Genomic DNA, 21,236 nt, shown 5'->3' with positions numbered 1-21,236 from the left:
CATGCAGCCCCACTTGTCATGTTCTGATTCCACAACTCCTGGCTCCAGTTCTTTGGATCCCCCTCCACTGCTAAATCTCAATCTTCAACAGTCACTTGAGGGCTTATCCTGGCCAGTGAGAAACACACCGGGAAGTGGCTGGCGTGGAGCTGGCGGTATGCAGAACTGGCCTTTCTCCAAGTCAAAGATTGGCACCTGATGATCCCATATCTATTCTTTTTCTTCTTTTGAAACAACGTGGGAATGGTACTTTATTGGCGGTCTTCAAGGCTACCAATCCCAGTTAAGTGTTTACCTGCTCTGACCATACCTAAGCCCAAGAGAAAAATAGGAAAAGTGGAAGAACAAACGTAAGAGTCAAACTCGTTATTTAAGTACATATACATCAAAATTCTAGAAAGCACTGGGATTTCCCATAGATAGCAACACTTGTACTTTTGGTGGAAAATTATCAAGAAGAGTTATCAAAGGGTTCCAATAACAGATATCCCTTGCTTTTAAGAAGAAAAGCAAACTTATGTCAGTAAGTCTAGGTATGAAGTACATCTCATGCCTAAAAATAAATTTTATTTTCCTGGTACTAAAGTATGTTTCTATTGAGTCTAGGGAGATGAGAAGGAGAAAGGGGAGATCTCAAAGAAACAAAATTGAAATTTAGGGCAAGAAAGTTAAGATGGTATTCAGCTGTTTGGGGATATGGGAATTCATCCAAAGGTGCCCCCAGCAGCTATTACATTAGTCACCTAACCTAACCAGTCTCTGTGATGGGAGCCAAGTCCTAACCAACTCAAGAACAACAACATATAATCAATCAATTCTAGTTTACTGCCACACTTAGAGCCCCACAAAGTTTAATCTCTCCTCATTTTATATTTGACAGTGTCTAATTCAGCTACATCGCTATAATATTTTGTCACTATCGCTAACATAACAGCCATGGAAGCAGCAACAGCAACCGCTCACATTCAAGAAGCACCTACCAAGTGCCAATCACTCTGTGAGGACTCACTGAGGTGATCCCAGAGCCTAATGAGGTGCCATTCCCATTATACAGATGAGGAAACTAAGGCACACAGAGGCTATGTCACTAGAAGACGGTGGAGTCTGGCTTTGACGCCAGGCACTCTGACTCCAGAGTTTACCCCAGTCTAAACCTGTATGATCCACAGCCTGAAAACTCCCAGGTTAAGAAAATCCACTTACAGAAAACTAATTCATTCTCAACTCAATCGTTTCACTAAGCTGGAAATTCCTTATGCTCAATTTACTTAAAATAAGGCGGAGAGGGCTTCCCTGGTGGCGCAGTGGTTGGGAGTCCGCCTGCCGATGCAGGGGACACGGGTTCATGCCCCGGTCCGGGAAGATCCCACATGCCGCGGAGCGGCTGGGCCCGTGAGCCATGGCCGCTGAGCCTGTGAGTCCGGAGCCTGTGCTCCACAACGGGAGAGGCCACAACAGTGAGAGGCCCGCGTACCGCAAAAAATAAAAAATAAAAAAACATAATAAGGCGGAGAGAGTTCTTCTGGTCCTATACCCATTTCTACTAAGTAGCGTATGAATGATAAAAAAACAAGAAATTATCTTCTTTGGTTGGACGCAGCACTATATGTAGACTAATGATTTAAAGTGTTGCCAAGAACATCTGGCACATTCCAGTCACACACAGAATCTATCTGATGGTAATGAGAATAAGATAAGGAACAAATAACGTAGCAAAGGTCAGCAGCAACACTCAATGATATGCTATTACAAGTGTCCAAATCATGACTGTATAGTGAGAAAGCCCGGGGGGGGGGGGGGGGGGGGGTGGTTGAAATGCCTTAGGTTAAAGCCAAAGATCTGCAAATAACTCAATTTCATTAGAAAATAAAAAGGAAAATTCCTTACAGGTTAAAAATTCCACTAGACTAAAGAATATATAACATCCGGGACCTCCCTGGAGGTCCAGTGGTTAAGAATTCCACAGGGGATGCGGGTTCGATCCCCGGTCAGGGAACGAAGATCCCACATGCCACAGGGCAACTAAGCCCGCATGCCACAACTACTGAGCCCGCATGCCTCAAATAGAGAGAAGCCTGGACGCCGCAACAAAGATCCCACGAGCCACAACTAAGACCCGACGCAGCCAAAAAAATAAGTAAATTTAAAATAAATTTTTTAAAAAAGAATATATTACCTCAAAGAAAACCATAAGAAAGACGTTACGATATGAAGCAAGATCTCTAAAATTTCAAGAATTTAATCCTGTAGAAGCTAAATTAACCTGCTGACCTAAAAATATTATTTTAAAGCCATTTAATTATAACATTAAAAACAGCATACAAATTAATACATATTAACCACTACAGATAAAACTACATTATAGACTTGGCTTATACGTGGTATTAGAGATCTGAACAGTATTCGTTCTTGTTCTGTTTTTCTCCTTTCAAAAAAAAAAAAAAAAACTTACAGACAGGCCTCATCAATCATCAGGAGAGCCTGGCTCTGATATTATATGAGCTGTGTCAACCTTAATCAAATTGCTTGCCAGATCGTAGATAAGTAATGACTTGCTTAGGTTAAGCAAGGCCAGAGTTTTCCTTCTGTAGTATATACATCTCCAGAGTGAAAATAAACAGCCTCACACCTCTTACTGCGCGCTGGACTCTGCACTCTTACAACTCAGCCTTCACTCCAGCCCAAGAGGAGGGGCAAGATTTGCCTTTAAGAATATTATTTTTCTTTCTTTCCTTCTCAATCTGGTCGTCAAAATTACTTTTAAACTATCTCATTAAACAGCTAATGACTATTTTGATCTACACTGAAAGAACACATGAGCTATCTTTAAATGCTGTAGCATTAACATTTGTTGTAGCCAATATGATACAATGATATAAAATGAAAAAGAAATAGCTAACGATTGACAAAAGCGATACTAGAGGAATCACTTAAAGTTCCAAAGCTTGTATTCATTTTCTTCACTTTCTAACATATCCAAGAAAGTCAGATTAAGTGTTGACATCATCTGTCACGCTTTGGACACAGGGGCACTGTGGAACAAATGTTAAGAGAAACTGCGTTCAATTTGATTTTATATTTATTCCACGAGCAAAGACACAAATGTAAAATGAGATTTACTTCTAAAAAGCCCCCTTTGCTATTTTCCTTACTGTCATACAATTCGAAAGGGCTTTCAAACTTCACTTTCAGCTGGAATATACTATTAAAGAATTTCTAAGCATCAAGTACCAGCCTTAAAGAAATGTATTAGAAAGCAAGGATCCCTGTGGCTAGAAAAAAAAAAAAAGAAAAGAAAAGACCTCTTTAAAGAGGAAAGGGTTTAAAAATACAAGACATCTGGGAGTCAATTTTACCTTGGGCAAAATTCACTATCTCAATATCTTCCATTAGGTCAACAGAATCTAGAATGCAGAGTTTGTGGTTTACAAATGTCAAAGACAAAAACAAAACAAAAGAGGGAATTCCCTGGTGGTCCAGTGGTTAGGACTCGGTGCTTTCACTGTTCTGGGCCTGGGTTCGATCCCTGGTGGCAGAACTAAGATCCCACAAGCCACACGATGTGGCCAAAAACAAAAACCTTAGAATTGAAGAATGTGCAATTATAACTTAAATTAAGCTTAAAAAAGAAAGGGACTTCCCTGGAGGTCCAGTGTTAAGAATCCATCTTGCAATGCAGGGGACACCGGTTCAATAGCTGGTCAGAGAACTAAGATCCCACATGCCCCGGGGCAACTAAGCCCGCACGCCACAACTAGAGAGAAGCCCTCACACTGCAACGAAGAACCCGTGCGCCTCAACGAAAGATCCCGCGTGCTGCAACTAAGACCCAACGCAGCCATTTAATAAATAGATACTTTAAAAAAAAGCTTGAAAAGAAAGACTATAGTTTCAAATATTAGGCAGAGATATTTTGAAGATCACCCAACTTTGAACTACATTAAAACTCTTGTATGTGAAACCAATGCTCGATCATTATTGTCTTCATGATTTCCATTCTCATGAAAATTTTACCGTTCATACATTATTGTAAACAGAAAAAAAAAAACTTGTAAAACACTCTGCAAAGTACAAAGGACTCTATAATATTATTTAAGAAATGATGACAATTAGAAATAAAGGATAGGAGAAAATTATTTCGTATATGGAATAAAAAGAACCACAAGACAGGAGTTATAACTGAACTAGCAACTCCTCAGCTAGGAGCCGAGTGAGCATGGGGAGGGTCCTGGTTCCTTCTGTGCCTGTCTGTGCATGCAATGCCAGACAGGACAGTCTTTCCTTTCCCAATCCCCTGGAAGCATCATTCTGATAAGTCTGCAGGGCACTCAAACAGACAAGGGCCCTGCTTTGCCTAAGCGATACTTCACTCCTTTGTCACCATATTATTTATCGTTAGATTGCCCAAGTATACCTGTAGTACAGTCCCTCTAGGTGAATCAGGCACAAAAGATGCTAGTATTTCTCAGTGAATTAGAAAGGACTTTTACAAGCGAGTGGGGACTCTGTTTGCCTAGGAAATGTCAAGTGAAGGGATTCTTTTTCCAGAAAACTCACATTCCAACATGAAGGGGGAAAAAATTCTTAATTGCACAAATGAAAAACTCAGTCTCTCATTCTTAGTCGTTGAAGGCCTTGGAAGTTTAATATGTGGTGCCTGTTAATTTGATTCCATGACCAGCTGACATCTACAGTCACAACTAATTAAGTATTCTGTGTATGTGTACAACACCCAGCTGAGAAAACATGGATCTGATCAAGGGTTAAGGTCTTGGTTCTACAAGGCCAATTGTTTCCTTATCTTTTTCCTAATAATCTACCTATCTGGAAGAGAAATCCCAAAAGAAGTAAAACACTGACAATTTTTCTTTAAAACAATTTCTACTGTTATTTTCCTGTGGGGTGGGATATAGCCTGAACTTACTAGGCTCACATCTAGAAATCCACTTTGGGAGTTAGCTATAAGACTCTTATTAACATTATTAAGATGTATCTAGTCAAATCCCTGAGCTAAAATTTATTTGATGCTGCAAAAAATGGATATCAAATCTCTGCACAAGCTGTACTGTATCATTAAAAACCCCACCGCGGCTGCTGTCACAGTGACAAATGTGTAATTATTTTAAGACCTAACCACTGTGACAATAGCTCTTTAAAAATGCATCCTTAAACACAAAAGAAATAACAAATAATGACAATTTCGTTTCCTAACCTAATAGGAGACCACAGTTAACAACCCATCTTAGAATGACTCAAAATTGGCTTTAGTTAGCCATGGGGTTAAAAAAAAATCTTTAGCTCTAAAATGTATGATGAAAATTATATGAAAGAGCTTATATAGGTCTACAGTCAAAACATGAATAACTTAATGACTAGAGCTTAGAATTAGGAACTCAGGGTAGAAGTTTGATCTATTTGTATTTGTTTTAATCTCAAAAAGGACTCAGCCATAGTAAAGGAAGTGTGCCTAATAGTCAACAGATAGAAATCAAAAGAAACGACTTAGCGATCAGAACCAATTCTAATCAGATCATAATATGACTTGAAGATATGTTATTCAGTTGAAGTAAATATGCAGAATTAGGTTTAAAATCTACTTTAACCCATCAGTACTATAATCCTCCTTACTGTAGGACAAATCTTAAAATTTCATTTTGGAAGAACATCTAAGACTTAATGGAAGAAACAATAAAATGGCCTTGTTTAAAAAAGTGATCACAGTAAGAAGAGCCCAAAAGGTAAATTATGGGCACAACACAATGGTAAGACCAGTGTGGTTCCACTCAGGAGTTTTAATAATCTGTTAAGAATCATAAAAATATCTTCTCAGGATTTAGCAGTCCCAAGATCTACTGGAACAACCGCTCAGATGCGTGGAAACCAAATTGAAATCCTGGTGCATGAGTTTTCATTAAATCATGGCAATCTCTAAAAGCCTAATTAGCCTAATTTCACAACAGGAGTGAACAGGCCAAGAGGAAACACTGGTTTAAATCAAACAATGTTACTTTACTGGTGTTTATAAAGAGGAATAAATAGCACCTTTCTTACAAAACTGTACAACCCCATTCATCATCACATGACCATTTACAAAACTGTACAACCCCATTCATAATCACATTTAGACAGTCCCCCTCACGTGACCATTTTAACAGCCAATTAACAAACTTTTTCAATATATTGCAAGCTAGGTAACACCAACCCAAGTAATGAAGCTTAACTCCACTTCATAGATGGGGATTCCTCATACCCACTCTCACAACCTCATACTCACCCATCTGGGAGGAAGTTGACTGAAATAGAGATGAGTGATTAAACAGTACATCTGTTCCAGCTGAAACTATGTTCACTCCTTCTTATTGCCTGTTATTCACTGTGCTATTTTGTTGCACACACGCCCTGAGGCCCAAACCATGAAAATAAGCCAAAATAAATGGGCAAGAAAAATCTTATCCCTAGCTTAGGATGCTATCTTTCTTTTTATTGTAATAAAAGAGGCTGCCAAATTCTGATGTCACTACAGTAATTTCACGGCCTGATTAAAAGTAGTATTTTATCCATTAGACATTCATCCCCCTTGCCAATTTCACCTCCAATCAGACAGTGTGTACAATTACTCACTAAACAGACTTCAAATGATAGTAAAATAGAAAATACTAATTGCTGTTATTCTGATACCTAAAAAGCCAATAACTGTCAGAAATTCCCCTGGCAAGAGAGAGAAGGCAGAATGCACTTTTTAATACCTAGATATCCAGGAAAACTCCTCTAATACTGCATATTTAAAAAACAGACGAAACATGGCATCAGCTCTCTGGGCACAAACTAATGTAGCACAGAATGAAAATATGCATTTTAAATATGTAAGACGTTTGGCCAGCATTCCAGCAATAATGTGACAATAGATGTCCTAGTATCTTCAATATTTAACTATTTTTTTCTTTATCTAAAGCTTTTTTAACCTTCATTACTTGAAGCTGTGATACGCCTGAACTTGACATGCAGAGTCACTGATTTCACTGTATTTTTTTTTAACATCTTTATTGGAGTATAATTGCTTTACAATGGTGCCTTAGTTTCTGCTTTATAAGAGCAGAATTGTGTGTTGAAATCATTCACGGGTCTAGAGATGACAGTTTAGCAACTCGCTATTCAGTGTGGTCCACCCAGTGTCATCAACATGATGTGGACTCTTGTCAGAAAGGGAGAATCTTGGGATTCACCCACAACCTACGAAATCAAAATCTGCATCTTAACATCCCTCCCATCCCCGCCCCAAGAAATTCAAATGCACATTAAAGTTTGAGAAGCCCTACTTTAGGACTCATACGTTTGGGACATTTGGGTTTAGTATTTGTTAGGCATAATGCAAGGAAAGGGGTGAGAGGGGATACATACAAGGGAAAATCACATTGTCTGTCCTTAGGGATTAAGATAAGGATGAGACAGACGCATACAAAATGATGACACAACATCATCAGCACGAGAGACATGTTCCCAGCCTGCAAGAGAAAAAGCAAGGTATATTCAAGGAACGCAAGGTAGGTGGAGGACGGCAGAAGCACCAGGTCGGTAAAGACCCCTGTGTGCCCTATTAAAGACCTGGGTTTGAATAAGCGAGTCAGGGCCTTTGAAGAAACTGATGTTAAGGAGAGCAGTCACCTGACCAGCTTTATGTTTTTGAAAGATCATTACTCTGACAAAATGGAGAAAAATGGATGACGTGGAAGCGGGGAAAACCAAGAGTGGAGACGAGGGAGGTGAGGTGGCAGTACTCTAATAAAGAGTCACGAAGGTATTTCTTTTGTCTCACATTTTGTCTCACCTTCTCTGATCCCCTTCCCAAAATTCGAAAAGGAAGTTGGAAGGGTAAGGTAATGGTGACAGAGAAAGGAGAGAGCCACTTAGAGGTTACAAGAGGCTTTAGACGGTTGTATGGGTATACGTCATGTAATACAAAACAGACAAAACTCACTATACTTTTCTGCTTCATAAAATAGACAAAATATTATTTTGGTGACTCAGGATTCTATACTCCCTTCAATCATTCTAAACAGCAATTATTAACATAAATTATTAACATATATCTAAAGACACAAGATGTGTACCTGGTTACAGTAAATAACTATGGACTCCAGAAAAGATCCTGAATACAGCTCTGTTGCTTGGATAAGTCACGCATATCAGCCTTTCTCCCCCCGTGAGTTATTTCTCTCTGGAAATTCAAGTGTGGAAAAATTGGGGTGGAGGAGAGAAGGTAGAGAGACAAGAGATACATTTATTTATTTTTACTTTACATATAATTTGCTGTAGGAGTGCATAAATAACTCGGCCAACAGAGGGCCTTCAAGTAAATTCAGGTGTGTACCTACCTAAAAAGGTAGCAAATACTAAACTTGTAAAGTGTTTTCACTTCTGATACTGATAGAATATTGGAAAGGTCCCTGTTCTCTCTTCAGGTAAAAAAGAAAGAATATCTGACATTTACTTGTTAGTGATAAACTAAATTACATTTAATGTGAAAAGGGTCAACAAGAAGAGGCATTCCTCAACTTTAAACTAGGGAAAATCTGAGAAAATTTATTTATCCAGTGGTCGTTTGGAACTTTTTTTACACATTTTCTCCCTCCAAAATTAGGTACGGTAGTCCCCCGCTTATCCACAGGGGTTGCATTCCAAGACCCCCAGTGGATATCTGAAGCTGTGGATAGTACTGAACCCTATTTACACTATGTTTTTTCCAACACATACATATCTATGATAAAGTTTAATTTATAAATTAGGCACAGTAAGAGAGTAACAATAAAACAATTTTAACAATATGCTGTAATAAAAGTTACATGAAAAAAATAATAAAGTAAAAACTAAAAGAAAGTTACATGAATGTGATCTCTCTCTCTCAAAATATCTTATTATACTGTAATCACCCTTCTTATGATGATGATGATGCTGTGAGATGACAAAACACCCACCGGATGAGATGAAGTGAGGTGAGTGACGTCGACATTGTGACGTAGCGTTAGGCTACTATTGACCTTCTGATGATACGTCAGCAGTATCATCGGCTTCAGGTGATCCTGGATCACCGAGCCAGGACGAAGTGAATGGCTGGATGTCAGGAGCAGAACAATGTTGAAGGTTTGGGGACCTCGGGAGGGATGGCACGGGATTTCATTACACTACTGAGAACAGTGCACAACTTAAAACTTATAAATCATTTCTTTCTGGAACTTTCCGTTTAGTATTTTTGGACTGCAGTTGACCTCAGGGGAATGAAACTGCAGCAAGCGAACCCTGGGTTAAGGGGACCTGGGAATGAAACTGCAGCAAGGGAACCCTGGGTATGTGGTAGTTAAGTAGTACAGCTCCCCCACAAGAGCCTGTTTAGTGGACTCAAAAGGCAAAGGCCCTTGGAGGTCATGTGGTCCCAACTCTCACCCAAGGAAGAGATTCTTACTGCACCATCTTCTGCAAATGCCACTACAACACATCTAGTAATAAGGACCTCATGCCCCTTCAAAGGAGCATTTTCCAAACATGAGGCAGCTTTATTTGTCAACAGTGCTTCCTTCTTTTGAAACAAAACCTGCATCTTTGGAGTGCCCCTCTGGGACAAAAGATGAATCTCATATTACTCTTTCACCCCTCCCACCCCCATTGAAGTCTTGGCCACTGGTGCTCTGAATTAAGAGACAAGGGAACAACTTGCCCCCTCTGGAGTCCAGAGGAACCCACCCTGCACATGGCTGTATGTGAAGAATGACCTTGTGTCAAGGAGCTATGAATAATAAGATTTAATAAAATTACAAATGCTGAAAAAGACAATGTCTCCAACGAGAGAAGTGGCTTGTGTTCAAGCAGAACATCCAGAAAATCCTTCATCAACATTTCCAAGAACAGAAATATGATGATGGCAAAGCTCTTAACCTCAACCGCAGCCCCTTTCAAAGTGAAAAACAAAAAACACACTTCGGATTCATCGATACCACCTTGTATTCTTGTTTCATTGTTTAGTGAAATAAATTTTATTTAGCATATCAGGGAATCCCAACAATACAAACAGAAATTCCAAACATATAAGCACAGCCTGACAGCAACCGTTCAGAAAGTTAGTAGCCAAAATTCTTCTTCCTGATATAAACGTAAGGTCCCATTCTTCAAAATTTTCCTGTAGGATAACAACATCCTTGCTCCATTTTCTTCCATTATTGGTGGATTTTTTTTTTCCAGAACACACCGTGTTGTTTTGTTTTCTTCTTAGGGAATATTACACTTATTGCTGAGCTAGTGGTTACTTCTCTACCATTCTAAGTGTTAAATGCTAAGCATGAAGGTTATAAGCTACCTTAGGTGGTCCTTCTCTCTTTCGAGGCTCCCACCCTTCGCTTCTAAAAACACACACACACACACACACACACAAAATGAACGCAGTTATCAAAAGATTTGGTTTATGGAACTGTCACTGAAGGTAATTATATTACCTTCAACCCAGCTTTATGTATAAAAAGAAGGTCATGGTTATTTTTCTAAGATAGTGACTGGGATCTGATTTTCTAATAATTTAGGAAGAAATGTTGTTATTTTCTTGTTTTCTCAATGACCACATACCCAATGTGCCAACAAAATGAACTACTATGAATTTCAAAACAGGCAAAAGATGCTAAAACAATTTTGAAAGCATAAATTCCTACCGTACACAGTAACAGAGATGGGTCTTGGACATAACGAGCAGTGCGAGAAACCAGATATAAAAGAGTATTTATCGTATGAGTCTATTTTTATAAAGTTCGGGAACAGGCAAAACTCACGTATGGTGAGACTGGTCCAAAGGGCTGTCGTCTGCTGGGGGTGGTGGGCTAGTCTGGGAAGGGGCATCAGGGAGCCTTCCACCATGAAGGAAATGTTCTACATCTCGATCTGGCTAATGGTTACCACACATGTGCATAGACGACACTTCATCTGGCTGCTCACTGAGTATACATTAACTGTACACTTGTGTACATTTTTCTATTATACCTCAATCAGGAAAAAAATTGCAACATATTGTTTCCAAGTGCCTTTTAAGTTTCAATTGCAAAATGACGAGAACTGTAGCATACTGAAACTATAGCAGTTCCACGTGCCCACACTATTACTAACTTCAGAGAATTCCTCATTATTTAATCTTCAAAAGAAATCATTTCTGGATCAAAGTAACGGACTAACATGTACAGGAGGAGTTACTTAAAGTAGCAGCGGCTAGCAATCATAGGGGTTTTATAACGTGCCAAGCACTTTACTTTCAGTATCTCACGTAATCCACACAACAGCGGTAACAGATACTATGGTTATCCTCATTTCAGCGATGAGGAACCCAAGGCTTAGGTCAAGATCACTGCCCCAGCTCACACGGATAAAAAGAGATGCGCTAGTCTATGTCAAGAATAGCTGAAAAGCAAGCTATATGCTTACGTTAGCGCAATATAAAAATTTTGTAACAAAACGTAAGCAGAATATATCTAAGTTCAGTAACATAACCTGTGTGTTTTTCCCCCTCTCAAGTAAGATGTAAGGAACTTCACAGTTCCTTAATTCTATGGTTAAAAGCACATCACTGGTTCTCAAGAACTAAAGTCCTGACTCACATTCCAACTGATATGTAGCAGAACAAAATGTGCTTTGGGGTAGCTTTTTGTTATCTCTGGCCATCAAAATACATCACACAGCAAAGTGCCTGAACAACTGTGAACCGAGGCAGGCCCAATGCTAACTTTAGTGTTTACTCCCATTCATTCCAGAGTTCTTTCAATCTGGCCATACTACTAGAAGGCAAGCCCAGGATGAAGGTGGGAAGAAAATTAAATATTCTCTCAAAGGCTTCTTTATTTTCTAAACACTTAGTATTGTAAGGAGAATTTGGTAGAGGACTACACGGGAATAGGATGGAGGGAACTGTGACACACAAGATGATTTTAATCAGAAACAAAATACATCAAATTAACCATCAAATAGGCTACTGCACTCTGCACTAGTTGAAAACTACAAGCACTGGAATTCACATTCATTTTTAACTATTCTCAGAAGAGGAAAATCAATTAACTAGACCATCCAAGATTCAGAACTGCTCTTCCTTGAAAAGTACACAAGAATCAAACTGGGCTCATATTCTGAAGAATGTCTGTATCCAAAAAGTATTCAGGGGCAGGGGAGGTGGGAGGCAGGGAGAGGAAGACACGCTGATGTTTCTCAGAAATTTTGCTCCAAAGATTTTACAGAATATTTTTGGTAGATATATTTTCATTTACGCACGGCTGCTGGCAAGTCTGCGAAGCGATGCCTTAAGAAATACTAGCAATCAGAAAGAATTCTTCAAAAGACAACAGAAAAGAGAGATACCCTAAATGAATTTAAATTCTGTAATAATAATGTTACAAAAACACAAGAAAAGTCATACAAAAACAAAAGAGCAAACTCAAATATGCCTATTCAAACAAGCATTTCATCTCTGCAAAATACTTTGCTTCACAGAAAAGGCTGATTTTCCTCTCGGTTGAAAAGTTATTAAAACAATAAAAGCAGCCCTGACAGGCAAGACCTAACTGTAACACGATTTTACATATTTATCAAAAGATCATTCAGAGAAAACTTACCAAGGCTGCAACGTGTATATGCTTGTGCTTCGGAGGCAAAGCAGAAAAGTGACTTTCTGTACTTACAGCGGCGTGCACTTCAGGGTAAAGACACATCACCACGGTCGTGCTCGTAAGAAAAGTCCTGACCAGCAATCTGCCTTTGGGTTGGGCTCTTCTCTTACAAGATAAGCTGTTAAGTCCTGTCTTGATTTTAGATCTGCTAACATATGGAGTCTTCTAATGTAGCCTCTCTCCGCCCACCCGCCACCCTCCCCCCCTCACCACTCGGCTCCCCTCCCTTTCCACACACGCACATACACACATACAAAAAAGGCACTGCAGGGCAGAAATTCCTCAGGTGCTCGCTAATGGAATTCCCAGGGTCTTGGAGCCGCTTCGGGGATCAAGAGATCTCATCGCCCCTGCTGGGGTAAGGAGCAGCAAGTCTGTCCCATTTAATCAAATACAGAATGAATTTTCAGCTCTATTCACTAGCTTGTCTCCAGGGCTCTCAAAAGGCACCAGGCAGCTAGAATCACACACATGTGGCTCTTTTAGGCAAGTATAATTAGTTTGATTTTAAAAAGCCACATTAATAATATCACCTCAGGACCATTATTCAGGGGACAGATGACAACGATACTGTATGTTTTAAGCCTGACAATGGGGGAAAGAGCACAAACAATGAGGGAAAATTTGAAGGATTAAAACAAAAACAAAAAAAAACAACCAGTTTTTCATTGAATTGTAATCCAATATTTTTAAAGTAACATTAAGTATATTCCATATACCATCTCTTAATTGCAATTGAAAAGAATCAAGTAAAGCCCTCCTCCCCGTTCTCTTGAAAATGAGTTAGTACCATATCCACAACAAAAATGTATAAATGGAATGTTTATAAATCAATGAAATGTCTACATACAATATAAAATTTCAATAAAAACAATAAAGCATTCTCTAATTCAAGTTAACAAAATTTCTTGAAAAAAGCACCCATCAAAAACCACAGTAAAATCAAGTCCTTCGGAGCAATCTATTTAGCAACCAGACCCCAAATTCCCTTTCTAATCTAATTAGTTTCTATTAAGTAGTAAGATCACTTATCTAAAGAAAGACTATCTCTAGACAGCTCATCTTCTCTTGCGATGTGTTGCCTTATCTGCACTCCTACATAGTACAAATGCTAATCACAAGGCAGTGGCTAACGTAAGGATGTGTTAAAAATAACTGATTTTTCACTTAATTAGTTTTAATTTCCTATCTCCAGCCTGATTTCACTACAATAATGTTTAATTCCTGAAAGCATTGCTCCAGGATTTTACTTAGAAACAATACCAATTTCTAGTCTAAATGCCTGCATAAGAAACATTTCTAGAGAAGACACATCTTACTTCAACTTACATTTTGACAAAACCATAAATGAAATCATCCAGAAAGTCATGAAAGCACACAGGCAAAGAGGAAAAATAAGAAGAAAGCACAAGAGCTAGTCAACAGGTTTTACCTGAACTTTTTAGAGCCCAGCCCTATGGCAGAAGTTCTTAATCCAACATAAAGCCTTCCTCTTTATATACACCTTGCAGATGGGGGCAGAGGTGGGGGAAGTCCTACCTTAAAGTGAACTTAATTCCTCCCATGCACAGTCAAACCACCTGCAAAGAAGGCAAGGAGTAACATTGACTTAGAAGCCAACCGACACAAGCTAGATCAGTATGCTCCAAGTCCTAAGGGTTCTCTGTACTTCCCGGCTTGAGAGTCAGAGCTGTTTAAGTACTTTCCACAGAAGAGGAGGTTGATGAGAACCATGGCAATCAATCAAAGCATCGCAAGTGAGTTACTACACAAACAATAGCACGGTACCTCTAGTAACTGATTTTCCTGGTTGACTGAACTATTCAAACGAAGACAGATTTCCCAAATACTATATCCGAGTTTTTGCATGAAAGTTAAACAATGTACACTTGTGTGTTTTTTATAGAAATATAAATGTGTCTGCTCCACACACTGCCAAACACACACCCAGGAAACGCCTTTACAAAATGAAACAGTTTCTCTCCATCCTTCTCATATAACTTCAAGTATGAGGCAGTTCATTTCAACATGTGCAAAACAGAAACTACAGTATTTGGTGCCTCTCTGGGTTCCTAAGAATGCTTTCTAGCTAAGCACTAACTTAAATTTTACAGTTTTCTGGAGTTTTCTTTCATCTTGTCCTAAAAGTTGAACTACCCCCGCATTTTCAGCTAAAATAGACTACCTCCCAAAAATGAGCTATGAAATGTAATAGAACGTTTAGAACTATACTGAGAATAAATCCATTTCATTCTCCAGCCCCTTCCCCACCCTTTCCTAGCAGACACTGTCCACTAGGTATTCCAAAAGTCAGCTGGAGCATCTGTGGGTTGTGGCATCAGCGAGGCATGGAATCAGAATTGGCCTCTTTCATCTTTACTGGCCACTGGCCTGAGACTAAATCTCATGTTACCTTTTAGTCCTATCTTCTGTTTCTCAAGGTGTCTATGATTCAGGACACAGAGGTTCTGTTAATGAGGTTCCCTCAATTCTAGATCTCAACTGGAAAGCAGCCTGCCCTTAAGGCACCTGCCACCCTCTGGAGTCTGGACTGGGAAAGGCAGGCATTCTGGAGAAAGCTCCTTTTGGAGAGCCTTCCACCTGATTTGGTGGGGTTGGGAGAACAATGAAGGGAAAGGCGAGAGAGCCTCTCTAGCCCCCTCGGTGATTTATTACTGAAATTCCTAGATGTGGAGAGAATGCAACAAAGGTCTGGAAGCTGCAGAGTGAAATAAATAGCGAGCTGTAATGTATTTAGCAAATGATAATGCAATCCACAGAAAGCTATACAGAGGAGAAGGAAAAATACGCTCCCTGGGGCTGGGAAGTCACCAAGTCTGTGAAGGCAGAGAAACATTGCGCAGGAAATTTCTCTTGATTCTCCTTACACATAAATCACTGTCTCTCGCGGGCGCTCTGCGGGGATGGAGGTTGAGAGAGGCGAGGGACCCCCGCTCCCTTGGGAAAACGTGCCGGCGCCCCGTGCTCCCGGCTATGCTGCATCTCACCTGCCTCAGCGGATCATTGTCAAACAGATTTAATCGTGTCACTGACACCTCACCCCGCCTCTTCCCACGAGGTGGCTCAGAGTTCCCCAGGACGGGGGACGTAGGCGCTCCCCACTGCGCATCCGTCAGCTGCCCTCCCCAGACCCCGCACGCAGCCTGGACCCCCACGCCCTCCCGGGCACTCCGGCCAACCCGCCCCCGGACCTCCAGCTCCCAAGCCTCGTGGCGCCCAAGCCCGGTGTCCCCAGGCCACCCCTCCCGCCCACCCTTAGGTGGGACCCCACCCCCGCACCTCTAAGCAGGGCTGGCTAAGACCTCCTGCGCGGCAGCCGGCTCCGAAAGCCACCCCCAGGTCATCCCCCGCGCGCTGGCGGCGGCTACGGCGGCAGCGGCGGCTGCGATCCGAACGGGCCCCTCCATGCACCGGGCAGGGCAGCGGGAGGGCGCGGCGCCTCGCACGCCGGGGCGGGGGCGTGGGGGCTGGCGGCGCGGGGTCCCAGTCTCCTCGCACCGAGCCGCGCGAGCCGGGCACCCGGGACTCAGGGGAGGGGCGCCCGGGTTGGGGGGGTGGGGGCGGAGTCACCGGGGCGCGCCCCCGCGGTCGCGCTCCTCCCCTCCAAGGCGCGCGGGCGCGTAACCCGGCGGGCGCTGGGCCAGTGAGGAGCACGCGAGGAGGTGGAGGAGGGAACCCGGCCGCGGAGGCCGCAGCTCCCCGACGGCCCGCGCCCCGCCGGAGGGTGCGCGCGCAGCCTGCCAGATCAGCGGCATGTGGGGGGAGATGGGCCGTACCAACGGGCGGGGGGGGGGGCGCTCTGTGCAGGTCCTTCTACCAGTCCCCCTCCTGCTTGCTCTACGAGAGAGCTCCCCCAGGAAAGGAGAAGTCAGTCTCTGCTTTGGTTTAGGATGGGTGAGGATGAGCTGCCTTAGCAATTCCCGGAGTTTCCCATAATGCCTTTATTCCGTTTCCCCTCATCTTTACTTCCCCGGGAGAGGCGGCATTTGGGGCGGGTCCACTACTGGTCTACACGTTCCCCTGTTTCCCCGCCCAGGCCCGGCCCCTCACCCCTCCACCTAAGTAGTGTGCGAAGCCAGCCAGTCCATCCATTCACTTGGCTCGTACCTAGTATCTGCTTTGTGGTTCCAGCTTCCCGCTTTTGGTACCTTCGCTTTTAAACCACTTTCAGTGTTTGGATTCTTAGGCAGTTTCCTCTGATTCCCATCACACCCGCCCTGCATTCACATACACGCAGGCAGGTAACAAAACTTCTCAGAGACTAGGAGAGGCTCATTGTCGCCTGGTGCAAGCAGCATGACCTTTGGCCCCAGAGTCTTCCCAACTCGTCCTTTGGATGTGCCCCAAGTGATCTGATCTCACTGAATTTCAGTTGTTCAAACAGAAAAAGGGGGAAATAATTTGTTTAAAAGGTTGTTGTGAAGCATAAATATGATACTTAGTGGAAAGCACCTGCCACTGCATGGACATTTGGGGACTGTGACTTCTATATACTACTAATAATAATTATAATTATTATTAGCAATTAGTTTATTTTTTTACCATCATCATCATTACTTACTATTTAACTACAGAAAGAGCTCTAATGATACTTGGAATTCAAAAACACTCAGTACTGAACGTCAGGAGAAATATGACAGAACTCCTTACCTTCTTACTTGAATTTCACAAGCAAAGGCTCTGAAAGTGTGGTGATGTTCAGACAGTTTAGTTTTTTGCTTTAGCTACATCCAGGGTCTTTATGAAAGTATAAGGTCCTAAGAAATTCAGTATAGGAGGGAAAAAAAGAACTCTACTTGTTTGTTCTCTATTGTTCCATTTTTACTTATTCAAACTGAGTCTGTGTGTTATTAACTTAAGGTATATTAAATGATTTTTCAATCAGTAAATAAAATGTCCTGGAAACATTGAAGGAAAAACATTGAAAGTTTATCTGAACTGAGAGTTTTGTGTGAATGGGATGGAAGTCTTGCAGGTTTCTTGTGGCGATCTGTAAGAATCCTAGCTGTCCCCTACCACAGCAGTTCCACTACAAACCCTTCTAGGGTCCTCTCTTGGGGCCCAATTGATTCTGGGCACCCCCAAGTCTCACAGTGCCAGTTGAATATCACTATGCCTATTGTTACTCATAATCAGACCTGAGAAATAATCATGATGTTGTGGATACTGATTACTCCCTTGCTGCCTTGCTTGTAAAGTGGAGTATTCATTTCAGGGGCAAATAGTTTTTCATTAATGAATCATTCACTTATTTGTTCACTTATAAGTGTAAAGTAATATTTTAGAACCTTATTGAGCACCTACTCTATGCCACCGCTAGGCAAAAAGGTACATAGAGAAATATGGCACAGTCCCAAGCTTCAAAGAGCTCACAATCTAATTGTGATACTGATACATCGATGGATAAGTACATTGAGACGTCTTCAGTGCAATGAACAGGCAGATGTGGGAGCACAGGGGCTAGAGTTTGGGGGGAGTGGAGGGCAGCGTGTCAAGAAAGACTTCCCAAAGGAAGTGACCCATGAACTAAGCCTTAAAGGGTAGTAGGGGTTAACCAGGTACAGGTGAAGGAGTGGAAGGACCATCTAGGCAGAGGGGACATTATGAACAAAGGAACAGAGGCAAGAAACAAGACAGCTCAGAGGGACTGCAAACTCTTCTTTGTGGTTGAAATGTGAGAGGCCAGGTAGGGATTGGTAAGGGAAGGCACTGCAGGAAGAAGCTGAAGCCAGATCACGGAAGGCTATGCATGTCATTCCAAGAAGCTAGGACTCGATCCTGCAGGCAATGGGGAGTCAATGCACAGTTTTAAGTGGGAGTGTGGTATGGCCAGGTTTATATTTAGAGGTATCACCTAGCAGCAGCCATAAGGACAGATTTAAGGGACTTCCCCGGCAGCCCAGTGGTTAAGACTCTGTCCCTACAATGCAGGGGATGCAAGTTCGATCCCTGGTCGGGGAACTAAGATCCCACATGCCTCATGACATGGCCAAAAAATAAAAATAACAAAAAGGACAGATTTAAGGGAGCCAAGCCTGAGATAAAAAAATGTGGAAGCTTCTGAAGAATCCAGATAGTCCAATTGGATCAAGAGACTGAACTAGGACAACCATAACAAGGCCAGAGAAGAGAAGGGAAATTCTAGAAACAAGAGGGAATCTTGGCTGGACTTGGAACGTGATTGCATGTGGAAGGTAAAGAAGAGAGAGGACTCAAGGATGACATCAGCCTTCTAGCTTGAGAGGGTGGTGGCCATCTCCTTACCCCCACAGTAGCCAGGAAGAGAGTCATGCCCTGAATAAGAGAAGGATTTTAGGGGAACAATGATGTGTTTAATTTGGACACTTTTGAATTTGAGGTGCCCATGGACCCTCCAAGTACAGGTGTCCACTAGATGGAAAAGTCCAAGCTGGAGGTATTAGATTTGAAAGTCATCAGCATAGAGTAGTTTTTATACCATGAAAGCAGAAGTGAAGCCTCAGGAAGAATGTGGAATTCTAGAAAGTTGTGGCCAAGGATAGATCTCTAAAACTCCGATATATAAAGCCCCCAATTATCCTGGTGAATTTGGAGGGAAAGTTGTTTACGGAACTCAAGGTGTGGGACTTGAAAAGGATGCTTGGGGAAAGTGTTGAGGGTTTGGAATAGTCATTAGGAAAAACAAGAGTTGAAAAATGAAAGTTGAAAAGCAGTCACAGGATTGATGAGTGATGCTGAGGGCCTGGCTGAGGTTGGAGATCATGAATTTGTAGTGACAGAGTCTACACGGTTGTGTGACTTTCTCTATCAAAATTTAATCACTTAGGTGTGAGGGGAAAGCATAACACTGATCCAGATTTGGAGTTGTGCTGGAGAATGTGCAAGAAGGAGATTAATACACAGTATTAGTAAGAAAATAATTTAAATCATCAATCATAGAATCTAGGCTCTGAGCTGGAATGATAGACTGGAATAAAATGAAAAGTTGAATAAAAGTAGATTTCTATGAGGTTAAAGGGCCCTTGTTTCAGGATTGAGGAGTGAAAAAGCCAGGAGGTCTTTAGTTACGATCCCCAATTTCCGAAGTGGAATAGTTCCAGGTAACTATTAGGTCCAGCACGCTAATGGATGCTGGTGGATGAAGTGGTATAGAGGTTTAAGGTCATCAGAATTTATGGGATAAGGGGACATTGGGCCTTGAGAGATGGTCAGACATTGAAGGGACCTAGAGGATGTTAAGAGAAATACCATAAGCCCAAGTCCATAGTGACTAGCTGGGAAGGTTGCTAAGTGACACAGATATACATTCAATGAATTTTAGGCCTGAATCGGGTGCTTTTCTAATACAAAATAAATGTTAAAACTGGTTCTCCAAGAATAACACAACAGACAGTTGAATGAAGCAGACCTGAATCAAATTCTGACACCACCTCATTTGACTTGGTCAAGTTACTTAAGCTCTTGGAGTCTTGATTTCACCATTAGTAAAATGGGGATGCTACTAATACCTTATATACCCACTTGATACTTTCATAGCGTTGCTGGGAGGATTAATTGAGATGATACGTATGAAGCACTTAGTACTTGGAACATGGCAAACACTAAATAAAATTAGCTAGAATAATAGTTAATGATTATATGGTACTAGCTGTATGCCAATTATCATTTTAAGCATTAGTTCCATATTACAAATGAGAATATGGGCGGCCAAGAAACCCGAGGTGTCCTGACAAAGATCACACAGCTAGTCAGTGTCAGGTAGTCTGGCTCTAGAGGCTGGACTCTTGATTACTAATGTCTCCCCATAACAGGAATATTTATTTGTATTAATATCACTTCAAATGAATTTATCAATTAAAAAACTTTTATTGAGCACCTTTTAGATGTAAAGCACTGAATTAAAGAGGCATAAGGCCAGGACATGGAAGCAACCTAAATGTCCATCAACAGATGAATGGATAAAGAAGAGGTGGTACATATATACAATGGAATATTACTCAGCCATAGGAAAGAACAAAATAATGCCATTTGCATTGACATGGGTGGACCTAGAGATTATCATACTAAGTGAAGTAAGTCAGAGAAAGACAAATATATGGTATCACTTATATGTGGAATCTAAAAAAAGGTACAAATGAACCTATTTACAAAACAGAAATTAAGTCGCAGATGTAGAAAACAAACTTATGATTACCAAGGGGGAGGGGGGAGGGATGAACTGGGAGATTAGGATTGACATAGACACACTAAAATATATAAAATAGATAACTAATAAGAACCTACTGTATAGCACAGGGAACTCTACTCGATACTCTCAATATCCTATATGGGAAAAGAATCTAAAAAAGAGCGAATATATGTACATGTATAACTGACTCACTTTGCTGTACAGCAGAAACTAACACAACATTGTAAATCAACTATACTCCAATAAAAAATAATTAATTTTAAAACAGCTATCACTTATAGCACTTTTTGTACATCTTCAATTTCTAAATGTACATCACCAATAAAATTCTTTGCCATTTAACTTAGATTATATATATAATCTTA

General features: G+C 41.2%; 1 protein-coding gene across 2 annotated transcripts in view; it reads right to left on the bottom strand.

Moving 5' to 3' along the window:
- The window catches only part of CDON (cell adhesion associated, oncogene regulated), a 101,076-nt gene extending 84,679 nt beyond the window's left edge, over nucleotides 1–16,397 (bottom strand). The window contains exons 1-2 of one of the 2 annotated variants that reach the window (XM_073808004.1): nucleotides 15,984–16,397; nucleotides 14,223–14,263 (exon numbers count right to left, since the gene is read on the bottom strand). In XM_073808004.1, the coding sequence (XP_073664105.1) occupies nucleotides 14,223–14,248 (26 nt within the window). In that variant the 5' untranslated portion in view covers nucleotides 14,249–14,263; nucleotides 15,984–16,397. The remainder of the gene's footprint in view (nucleotides 1–14,222; nucleotides 14,264–15,983) is intronic. The other variant, XM_004319203.4, reaches the window with a different exon arrangement.
- Nucleotides 16,398–21,236: the final 4,839 nt, after the last annotated feature.

The sequence above is a fragment of the Tursiops truncatus genome, chromosome 8 (assembly GCF_011762595.2).
Source record: "Tursiops truncatus isolate mTurTru1 chromosome 8, mTurTru1.mat.Y, whole genome shotgun sequence".
In the NCBI taxonomy this organism is placed as follows: Eukaryota; Metazoa; Chordata; class Mammalia; order Artiodactyla; family Delphinidae; genus Tursiops; species Tursiops truncatus.
The sequence above is the reverse complement of the archived record's forward strand: the minus strand, read 5'-3'. Positions and strand labels throughout refer to the sequence as shown.